This window comes from Muntiacus reevesi, chromosome 14 (assembly GCF_963930625.1).
Source record: "Muntiacus reevesi chromosome 14, mMunRee1.1, whole genome shotgun sequence".
Classification (NCBI taxonomy): Eukaryota; Metazoa; Chordata; class Mammalia; order Artiodactyla; family Cervidae; genus Muntiacus; species Muntiacus reevesi.
In genome coordinates, this window is record NC_089262.1 from 31,053,020 (window position 1) to 31,065,465 (window position 12,446).

At 38.4% G+C, this 12,446-nt stretch overlaps 1 protein-coding gene across 2 annotated transcripts in view; it reads left to right on the top strand.

The window, feature by feature from the left end:
• Window positions 1-12,446, top strand: part of SPEF2 (sperm flagellar 2) — a 90,753-nt gene that overhangs the window by 24,569 nt on the left and 53,738 nt on the right. For both annotated transcript variants that reach the window (XM_065905418.1, XM_065905419.1), the window contains exon 6: window positions 2,721-2,907. In XM_065905418.1, the coding sequence (XP_065761490.1) occupies window positions 2,721-2,907 (187 nt within the window). The remainder of the gene's footprint in view (window positions 1-2,720; window positions 2,908-12,446) is intronic.

Below are 12,446 nucleotides of genomic sequence, written 5' to 3' on the forward strand. Positions count from 1 at the left end.
ATCTTCACTGCCTTCCCAGCCTGCTCTGATTTTAGACCTCTCAGGTAGCTTTGAAACCTGGAAACCAGAGGGGTTGAATTAGATGGGTGTATTCTCTTCCTTGTAACAGAAATCAGAATGTAAGCACCCAAGGGTATGTGTTGTTGCCCCAAGGTTATCAAGGACTGAATCTTCCCTTTCATTCCACTGTCCTGAAAGGTAGCTTTTGTCTTTAGAGTTACATTCACAATGTAAATTAGCTTCTAGGCCCCTGAACATTTGGCCCATGTTCCAATATCAGGAAGGAGGATAGGCAAAAACTGCATGCTAAGTCGCTTCAGTCATGTCGGACTCTTTGCAACCCCATGGACTGCACCCCACCAGGCTCCTCTGTCCATGGGATTCTCCAGGCAAGAATACTGGATCGGGTGGCCATGTCCTCCTCCAGGGGATCTTTCTGACTAGGGATTGAACCCACATCTCATTATGTTTCTTGCATTGGCAGGTGGGTTCTTTACCACTGGCACCACCTGGGAAGCCCCAGGCATAAAGTGGGTATCTCCAATCTAAAATAGTTCTTTATACCAGCTTTCCCAGAATGCCTACATAACATTTCTGCTTATACCTTGTTGGCCAGGATTCAGTTACATGGCCATAATCTAGCAGAATGGGAGACTAGAAATTGTAGTCTTCATCTGAGTTTGCTGTTTCCCTGAAAAAATCTGGGGCTCTGTTTTGAAGGAAAAGGGAGGGAAATAGCTGTGTCTATCTCAAATCCTTTCTCTGCAGAATCCCCCACTTGGTCTTGCCAGAGATTTACCACCAGAGCCCATGAGATACGGACACCCTCACTTCTCAGATCAGAAGGATAGGGCCTGGGCCCCTGGAGTCCCTGGAGTCCCTGGGCCAGTCACCTCTGATTGTGAGCAACCCCAGCGGTGACTCCAGATCCCTCCCAGTACACTTCACAAAGGGCATTTCCTCTGATGGACCCCTAGATAAAAAATGCTGGGAGACACTGGCCTAGAGCAAACTTTAAAAGAAACAAAAAAGTTATGGTACAATATTGCCTTTCTTAATCCCTGTTATTGACCACTACTTCTTTAGTTCATTCTGAATCCTTAGCTTAGAATCAAACATGTTCTGGACTTGTCCAGAAATTTCACACTACTTGATGGCAGAAGGCACTCAAGTCATTTTTTAAGGTGACATAAGGAGCAATTTCTGCAGCTGCCCCTTTCAAAGCCTGCTCCCAAAACACTTTCTCATGAATGTCATTTCAAAGTCTACCGTTTCTTTTGTGAAAGGATGAAATGAATGCTCAGTGAGAGCAATGCAAGAAAAACCATTGCTGCTTTTCCCCCACGTATACTATTTCTTTATTTTTTAAGACAAATAGTAAACGCCACCCGCTCTTTTGTTCTTTGTTTCTTTTCTGAGGCTGTTGGCTGCTGTAATTTGACATTTGGATTCACAGATTTACGTTAGTTTCCTTCTAACAACTGCTTTTTAAAATATATACACACACACATGAATTTGGCCAAGGTTCCTGTCACTAATAATCACACTTATACAATTATTAACTCTATGGAGGCTTGGCAAACAAACATATAAAGTAAACATAATTATTGCCCTCAAGAAACCCATATCTCATAAAATGAATATTTATTCAAGAAAATATCATGTAACTTTCTTTAGGCCTTGATTGGCATAACACAGAAGATGGGTGTATGGATGGATGGTTGGATAGACTGATTGATGAACAAAGGAGAATCAATATCTTAAGTATATTGATAGCAGCCAAACAGCGTTGAGAGAGACCTATTAACCCATGCTCAATGTAAGGCAAACTCTTTTAAACGTCACATTTAAGTGAAAATACAATAAGAATTTTGATGAAGGATCTAAAAAAATTATGCTACATTTCCATAAATTAATATCCATTTCATAAATTAATAGTCATGAATATTAATTATACTGAACTTAATAAATAGAGTTAAAATTTGTCTTTGATCTTCCTGAGGCTTTGCTAGCTATGTGATTTCTGCTGAATGACTCTCAGCTGACAGAATACAATCAAAGGTTGAGCACCTCTGATAAAATAACCAGAATTTCAGTGTGTAGTTTTTTTAAATTGTATTATACTTGTGTAGTGCTTCTTAGCATATGATTTGAAATTTAGCAAACATCATCTACATGTCAGTACCGTGAGGCACAGGTACATAGGAAAGTAAAATAGTATATTTTTCTTCTATGCTCAGAGTTCAGCTGGAAGCAGCAAATATAGGAATAATGAACTATAATAAAATATGATCTGTGCCATAAATATGTGATTATTAAGTAGAACTAATTATAATTTAAGAATTTTGATTCAACTATGTAAATGGGTTTGATCTTTGATTTAATAAAACTGCGTATACTCAGATTGGGAAAGAACATGTGTGATTGTTACTTTGTTAAACATGAAATTAACTGCTTTCATAAAAACACTTCAGTCTATATGAGAATTGATGACTGTTTAATCCCTGAATACCATAATAATGTTTCCCTGTCTTTTGAATAACATTATAAGTTATATTTTAAGCTGAACACTGAAGTTCTAATGTTTGCTTTAATGCTTGTATTAATAAATGAACAGAGCACCCAAGGGAGCCATCCCCCCTGGTCCTACCCTGTAGTCACAAGTAGCGGTGGGTGATTGACTTGTATTTTAAAATCTAAATAAAAACTATTGTCCTTAGTGCATCCAAGACGTCTCTAGATACAGCAGGCCAGACAGCCACCGATTTGTTAAACACTTATTCAGATGATGACTACATTAAAAAAATCCAAAAACGCCTTGAAGAAGATACTTTTGCACGAGAGCAAAGGGAGAAAAGACGGCGGCGACTCTTAATGGATCAGTTAATAGCTCACGAAGCCCAAGAGGTACGATGTTTAGTTGTTGATTGAATAAAAGTGCTTGAAATTTTTACAAAATACAGTCTTTTATACACTCTTATGTATATCTTCTGTATGTATTATGCACTACTCTGAATCAGCGTTTCATTTTCACACCATGATAGCAAATAAATTCAGGAAAAAAAACTACATAAAACACTTACCAAAGAATCTAAAATCTGGTGATGCTTATACACCATCGTGAATTTGCTTAATTGTACACGGAACTATACACTTGAAAGTGGTTGAAATGGTAAATTTTATATAATAAAAAAATACTGACAAAGTAGGAATCTAAAAGTTATGGCAACCATGTATATCTATTGTTACTTTTAGAGGAAAAAGGGAACTTTTTATCCTAGGTTTCAGTTCAGTTCAGTTCAGTCGCTCAGTCGTGTCCAACTCTTTGCAACCCCATGAACCGCAGCATGCCAGGCCTCCCTGTCCATCACCAACTCCCAGAGTCGACCCAAACCCACGTCCATTGAGTCGGTGATGCCATCCAACCATCTCATCCTCTGTCGTCCCCTTCTCCTCCTGCCCTCAATCTTTCCCAGCTTCAGGGTATTTTCAAATGAGTCAGCTCTTCACATCAGGTGGCAAAAGTATTGGAGTTTCACCTTCAACATCAGTCCTTCCAATGAACACCCAGGACTGATCTTTAGGATGGACTGGTTGGATCTCCTTGCAGTCCAAAGGACTCTCAAGAGTCTTCTCCAACACCACACTTCAAAAGCATCAATTTTTCCATGCTCAGCTTTCTTTATAGTCCAACTCTCACATCCATACACAATCACTGGAAAAACCATAGCCTTGACTAGACGGACCTTTGTTGGGAAAGTAATGTCTCTGCTTTTTAATATGCTGTCTAGGTTGATCATAACTTTCCTTCCAAGGAGTAACCATCTTTTAATTTCATGGCTGCATTCACCATCTGCAGTGATTTTGGAGCCCAGAAAAATAAAGTCAGCCACTGTTTCCACTGTTTCCCCATCTATTTGCCAGGAAGTGATGGGACCGGATGCCATGATCTTAGTTTTCTGAATGTTGAGCTTTAAGCCAACTTTTTCACTCTCCTCTTTCACTTTCATCAAGAGGCTCTTTAGTTCTTCTTCACTTTCTGCCATAAGGGTGGTGTCATCTGCATATCTGAGGTTACTGAGGTATAATTGACAAATAAAAATTGTATATATTTAAAGTATATAATCGATGTTTTGATATATGTATGCATTGTGAGATGATCATCATAATCAAACTAACTAGCACACCTATCACCTTAACAAAAAAAAAAAAAAAGTTACCATTTGTGTGTGTCTGTTTGGTGAAAATACTTAAGATCTACTTTTTAAAGTTCAACTTTTTTAGATTCCACATTTAGTAAGATTATGTAATATTTGTCTCTCTATGTCTGGCTTATTTTCCTTGGTATAATGCTCTCCACGTTCAAACATATTATCACAATGATAAGATTTTCTTTTTTTTTAAGATTGATCATATTCTGTATATGCATGCATGTGGACTAAGTCGCTTCATTCATGTCTGACTCTTTGTGACCACCTGGACCATAGCCCACAGTGGGTTGTCATGTCCTCCTCCAGGGGATCTTCGCAACCTAGGGACTGAATCCACATGTCTTATGCCTCCTGCATTGGCAGGCAGGTTTTTTACCACTAGCGCCATCTGAAAAGCTCATTCTAGATATAAATATATACGTATATACATATATTTATGTGTGTATATATATAATATTTATATATATAAAGAAAATGTGAGATGCATATATATATTCACTTAAGTGTCCATTCATCTACCAATGGACACTTTGATTGTTTCTGTATCATGGCCGTTGTGAATAGTGCTGCAGTGAACATAGGGTTGCAAACATCTCTTTGAGATGCTGATTTCATTTCCTTTCATTTCCATTGCATATATACCCAGAAGTAGGATTTCTGGGTCATATGGTCATGCTATTTTTAATTTTTAAAAGAAGCACTATACTATTTTCCATAGTGGCTGTACCAGTTTACATTCCCACCAACAGTTTACAAGGGTTCCATTTTCACCACATCCTTGCCAACACTTTTTATCTCATTTTTGTTTTATGTTTCTTGAGAAAAGTTATTCTAACAGAAATTCGCAATAATACCCAGTTGTGGATATGACTGGTGATGGAAGTAAAGTCTGATGTTGTGAAGAACAATATTGCATAGGGACCTGGAATGTTAGGTCCATAAATCAAGACACATTAGAAGTGTTCAAGCAAGAGATGGCAAGAGTGAACATTGACATTTCAAGAATCGGTGAACTCAAATGGACTGGAATGGACGAATTTAATACACATGACCATTATATCTACTACTGTGGGCAAGAATCCCCTAGAAGAAATGGAGTAACCCTCATAGTCAGAAAAAGAGTCCGAAATACAGTACTTGGATGCAAACTCAAAAATGACAGCATGATCTCTGTTCGTTTCCAAGGCAAACCATTCAACATCACAGTAATGCAAGTCTATGCCCCAACCAGAAGAAGCTGAAGTTGAACAGTTCTATGAAGACCTACAAGACCTTCTAGAACTATCACCCAAAAAAGATGTCCTTTTCATCATGGGGGAATGGAATGCCAAAGTAGGAAGTCAAGAGATACATGGAGTAACAGGCAAAATTGGCCTTGGAGTACAGAATGAATCAGGGCAAAGGATAAAAGAGTTTTGCCAAGGGAAAGCACTGGTCATAGCAAACACCCTCTTCCAACAACACAAGGGAAGACTCTACACATGGACATCACCAGATGTTCAATACCAAAATCAGATTGATTATATCTTTGCAGCCAAAAATTGAGAAGCTCTATAGAGTCAGTAAAACAAGGCCAGGAGCTGACTGGTTCAGATCATGAACTCCTTATTGGCAAGTTCAGACTTAAATTGAAGAAAGTAGGGAAAATCACTAGGTCATTCAAGTATGGCCTAAATCAAATCCCTTATGATTATATAGTGAAAGTGACAGATAGATTCAAGAGGTTAGGTCTGATAGAGTGCCTGAAGAACTATGGACAGAGGTTCATGACATTGTACAGGAGGCAATGATCAAGACCATCCCCCAAAAAAAGAAATGCAAAAAGGCAAAATAGTTGTGTGAGGAGGCCTTACAAATAGCTGAGAAAAGAAGAGAAACTAAAGGCAAAGGAGGAGAGGAAAGATATATCCATTTGAATGCAGTGTTCCAAAGAGTAGAAAGGAGAGATAAGAAAGCCTTCCTAAGTGATCAATACAAATAGAGGAAAACAATAGAATGGGAAAGACTACAGATCCCTTCAAGAAAATGAGAGATACCAAGGGACTGTTTCATGCAGAGATGGGCACAATAAAGGACAGAAATGGTATGGACCTAGCAAAAGCAGAAGATATTAGGAAGAGGTGGCAACAATACACAGAAGAACTGTACAAAAAAGATCTTCATGACCCAGATAACCACTATAGTGTGATCACTCACCTAGAGCCAGACATTCTGAAATGTGAAGTCAAGTGGGCCTTAGGAAACATGACTACGAACAAAGCTGGTGGAGGTGATGGCATTCCAGTTGAGCTATTTCAAATCCTAAAAGATGATGCTGTGAAAGTGCTGCTCTCAGTATGCCTGCAAATTTGGAAAACTCAGCAGTGGTCACAGGACTGGAGAAGATCAGTTTTCATTCCAGTCCCAAAGAAAGGCAATGCCAAAGAATTTTCAAACTACTGCACAGTTGCACTCATCTTACATGCTAGCGAAGTAATGCTGAAAATTCTCCAAGCCGGGAGTCAAAAGTATATGAACCATGAACTTCCATATGTTTAAACTGGATTTAGAAAAGGCAGAGGAAGCAGAGATCAAAGTGCCAACATCTGTTGGATCATCGAAGAAGCAAGAGAATTCCAGAGAAACATGTACTTCTGCTTTGTTGATTAGGCCAAAGTCTTTGACTGTGTAGATCACAACAAGCTGTGGAAGATTCTTCAAGAGATGGGAATACCAGACCACCTTACCTGCCTCCTGAGAAATCTGTTTGCAGGTCAAGAAGCAACAGTTAGAACCAGATATGGAACAACAGACTGGTTCCAAATTGGGAAAGGAGTATGTCAAGGCTGTATGTTGTCACCCTGCTTATTTAACTTATATGCAGAGTACATCATGCAAAATGTTGGGCTGGATGAGGCAGAAGCTGAAATCAAGATTGCGAGAAAAATCAGTAACTTCAGATATGCAGATGACACCATCCTTATGGCAGAAAGTGAAGAGGAACTGAAGAGCCTCTTGTTGAAAGTGAAAGAGGAGAGTGAAAAAGTTGACTTAAAGCTCAACATTCAGAAAACTAAGATAATGGCATCTGGTCCCATCACTTCATGGCAAATAGATGAAGAAACAATGGAAACAGTAAGCTTGGGCTCCAAGATCACTGCAGATGGTGACTACAGCCATGAAATTAAAAGACCCTTGCTCCTTGGAAGAACAGCTGTGATAAATACAGATAGCATATTAAAAAGCAGAGACATTACTTTGCCGACAGAGGTCCGTCTGGTCAAAGCTGTGGTTTTTCCAGTAGTCATGTATGGATGCGAGGGTTGGTCTATATAGAACGCAGAGCATGGAAGAATTGGTGCTTTTGAAGTGTGGTGTTGGAGAAGACTCTTGAGAGTCCCTTGGACTGCAAGAAGATCCAACCAGTCCATCCTAAAAGAAATCAGTCCTGAGTATTTATTCAGCTGAAGCTGAAACTCCAATTCTTTGGCCACCTGATGCGAAGAACTGACTCCTTGGAAAAGACCCTGATGCTTGGAAAGATTGAAGGTGGGAGGAGAAGGGGATGACAGAGGATGAAATGGTTGGATGGCATCACCGACTCGGTGGACATGAATTTGAGCAAGCTCCAGGAGTTGGTGATGGACAGGGATGCCTGGTGTGCTGTAGTCGTTTGGGTTGCAAAGAGTCAGACACGACTTGGCAACTAAACTGAACTGATTCTAACAGATGGTTTTGATTTGCATTTTCTGATGATTAGAAATGTTGATCACCTTTCCATATACCTGTTGGCCATTTGTTTGTCTTCTTTTGAGAAATGTCTGTTCAGATCCTTTGACCATTTTTAAATCCGGCTATTTGGTTTTTGGCTATTGAGTTGTTTGAGTTCCTTGTATATTTTGGGTATTAGTCAACATGTATGGTTTGCAAATATTAATTTCCCCTGTCTTGTAGGTTGCCTCTTCACTCTTTTAATTGTCTACTTTGCTGTGCAAAGTTTTTTTTTATGAGACCCAATTCCACATATCTATTGTTACTTTTGTTGCCTGTGCTTTTAGGGTCAGATTAAAAACAATAATTGCCTAGACCAATATCAAGATGTGTTTTTCCCTATATTTGCTTCTGTTAGTTTTATAGTTTTTGATCTTATGTGTAAGTCTCTAATCTATTTTGAATTGATTTTTATACATGTTATGAGACAAGGGTATAGTATCATTCTATTGCGTGTGGATATCCAGTTTTCCCAGAACCACGTGTTATAGAGACCGTCCTTCCTCCATTATGTAGCCTTGGCACCCTTACTGAAAATCAATTGACTGTAAACATGTGGATTTATTTCTGGGCTGTTTATTGTATTCTATTTTTCTATAGCTCTGTTTTTATTTCAGTACCATACTCTTGAGTACTGAAGCTTTGTAATTTATTTTGAAATCAGGAAGCTTGATATTCTTCTTACTCAAGACTGGTTTGGCTCTTTGAAGTCTTTTCTGGCTCCAAATGAATGTTAGGATTGTTTTTGTATTTCTATGAAAAATGCCATTGGAATTTGGTTAGGAATTGAATTGCATCTATAGATCACTTTAGATATTATGGACATTTCAACATTATTAATTCTTCAAATCCATGGACAACTTTTTCTTTTATTTATATCTTCTTCAGTTCTTCTAATTAATGTTTTTTAATTTTCAGTGTGTAGATCTTTTGCCTCCTTGGTTGAATCTATTCTTACATATTTTTTAAATTTTTATGCTATTGTAAATGAGATTTTTTTTTCATTTCAGATAATTCATTGTTAGTGTGTAGGAACATAAATTATTTTTATATGTTTATTTTGTGTGTCCTGCAATTTTACTGAATTTGTTTTTTGGTTCTAACATTTTTTTTTTGCGTGAAAGTCTTGAGTTTTCTGTATGTAAAAAGCATGTCATCTGCAAACAGAGACATTTTAGTTCTTCCTTTCTGATTTAGATACCTGTTTTTTTCTTTTTATGTCCAATTTCCTTGGCTAGGATTTCCAGTACCAATAGAAGTGGAGAGAGTAGACATCTTGTCTTATTTTTGATGTTTGAGGAATGGTGAAAATCTAAAAGCTTTTAGCATCATATTTTAGGTATGATGTTAACTGTGAGCTTATCATATATGAGCTTTATTATGTTGAGTTACATTGCTTACCTAATTTGTTGAGAATTTTTATCATGAAATGATACTGAATTTTTTCTGTATCAATTGATATTATCAAAAAGGGAGCGTTTACATGAAAACATGGAAAATTCATTAGTCCTGTCAGTTTGATCTACTCCAGTGGTTCTCAAAGTGTGGCCCTTGGACCAGCATCAACATCGCCAGGAAACTGTTAGGAATGTGAATAATTAGGTCCCACCTCAGACCTTCTGAGTCAGAAACTCAAATCACAGCTCTTGGGGTCCATCATCTGTGTTAACAGTCCCTCTAGGTGATTTGATTCAGCTATGAATTGAGAATCACTGATCAACTCTCACATTGAACACATATTTACTGGATCTGTTCTATGCTCTGGGAACTTGTGCTAGGCCTAGGATACAACAGTGAACAAGAATACCTGGAAACCGTCTCTCACAGAGCTTGCTGTTTGGGGAGGATCTGTAAACAACCAACTACGTTGGAGTGTGGAGGTGCAATGAAAGTGAGGAGAAGGGAGTCCAGCTCTGGCCTGCCTCAGAGATGGTTTCTAGGAGAGCACAGAAGCATGAGGGAGGGTTGAAGTTAGCCAATTGAAGATGGGGCTGGTTCTGGGTGTAGGGTGAGGAGTTAGTTTCCAGCAGAGGTAGAGATAGTGGAAGGTCAAGTGTGTCTTCAGAGAGAGTATTGCATGGATGGCTCAGGGCTTTTAGCAAATTAAATGTCATCTGGCAGGAGTCCCCAGAGGCCAAGCCATCATAAGCCTTATCAGCTGTAGGGAGAGAAATAGGATACTTTATCCTGAGTACAAAGGGGAACAAGAGTGACAGGGCCAGATTGACATTTAGGAAGATCAGACTGGCTTCACTTTTTTTTTTTTTTTTCATTTATTTTTATTAGTTGGAGGCTAATTACTTTATAATATTGTAGTGGTTTTTGCCATACATTGACATGAATCAGCCATGGATTTACAAGTATTCCCCATCCCAATCCCCCCTCCCACCTCCCTCTCTACCCGATCCCTCTGGGTCTTCCCAGTGCACCAGGCCCGAGCACTTGTCTCATGCATCCAGCCTGGGCTGGTGATCTGTTTCACCCTAGATAATATACATGTTTCGATGCTGTTCTCTCGAAACATCCCACCCTCACCTTCACTTTTGAAAAATAGATGGCAGGAGGGATGACCAAGTTAGAGCTGTTTCTGTAATCCATATAAGGAATTATTCCAGTTTACATTTAGGGTCGTGGCAGTAGTGATGGAAAGAAGTGACTTCAGGAGCTATTTGAGAAGTAAAATCAATGAGAATAACTGACTCATTAGACATGGAGGAGGGAACAGTGGAATGAGAAGCCAGGCGTCTGGCATGGGCAGCTGAGTGCATGGAGGAGTCATTAGCTATGATACAGAAGGTGGTAAGAAGAACAGACGAGGAGGAAGGTGATTCAGGCTGTGAATGTAAGTAGGACAAATCTCTATGTCTGAAATATGAAGGACCATTTGAAGGCACTTCTTTTATTCACCTAATTACATCTGGTCTACTCAGTGGTGTTCTGTTAACTGAAGAGAAATCCAGGCTTCATATACATTATGAAGAAGTAATACTATTTATCCATGGAGTCACTCCTTTCTTAGTGAAAATTCAAAGAATAACTCTGCCGTCTCTTTGTGCTGAAAGGTAATTTCTTACTTTGAATTCACATTTATTAATATTTTTACTCAGTCAGCTTATTAGTCACTCTTTTCATTAGATGAATTATAGGTTATGAAAATTAAATGATTAAAAAGTAGATTTTAAAATAACTACCTATTTCACGTTTCATTAACGAGCAGTGAGATTTTGAACACATTTTCATTTAGATTATAAAACAGCTGTGTGTTGGCTGCTACGTTTTTTCTTTCTACTTTTTTGCTTGTAATTCAGGACTGACATTTACTTAGAAAATGTTACTGAGAAATGTTACTTAGAAAACTGGGTGAATAAATGCTTTCTGGCTTCTGTCACTTTCTACCAGAATGTTCACAGCTTCAATTTTTTCAGTCTCTGGCTAGAGATCTGTTCAGGGATCTAGCAGCCTAAGGGACACTGAAGAAAGTTGGTTCTCTGACTAATGATATTTCCACTAAAGGAACTCCGTCTCTGTGTTGCTTCTTCTCTGTGTTTGGTGAAGCCGCTATCCTCCAAGAGAGCTAGGTGGACATATTTAGAGAATTAAAGCAATGATATGCACCAGAGTTAGCTCCTAGCTCCAACTCATGGGAAAGGCAGAGGTCTTGACAATCAAACTGAGCATGTTTTGGATTGTGTATCTGTATAAATCCTCCCCAAATATAATTACATACAGTTAAAAGAGAAATGTGGCTTTTATTATTTTCTGTTTTATTCATTGCAGATGTAGACTAGTTCATGTACATTATGGGTTAAACAGACATCTGTAGGCTTCCCTGAACACCTAAACATAACATATTTTCTTTCTGTGAGAAAATGTGTCCCACATTCTAATGAAATTTTGAGGAAAAGTCTATTTCTAAAAGATGAACTACTTGTATAATGGAACAAAAAAATCTTTTCCACTCAACTTTTTAGTACAAGTCCTAATACAGTTGATGGTTCTTCATACTGAAGTTTTATATATGTAACGTTGACTCAGCCATTCAACAGTAATTTTCCTTTCCTTTTTAATCACAATATGTTGTCATTTAAGCAATAGCCAAGACCTGTTTGACCAACCCAGTTCTTACAAGGATCAGAATGACCAGCTCTCATCTCAACAACCAAATTGCCTTGCTGTATAAACACAGCCAAATATATTCCACATTAATATTCCACATTAAGTATAGAATTCACTTGGAATAATAAATCAAGCTATACTTTTAATAAATATGACTGTGACTGGGCTATCACCGACCACCCCCAAATGTGGTAGGTAACTTGGGCAGGGATCAGCTATGGGCCTGTTGCTGGTCTTAACCTGTCCTGTCTCAGGGGCTGGCTGAGGCTGGCTGACTTGGGAGAGTTTCATCAGTTCCAACTGAGAAGGCTGGTATCTCTCCATCTATGGTTTCTCATTTTCTAACAGCAGAAAATGTGGTAACAGTGG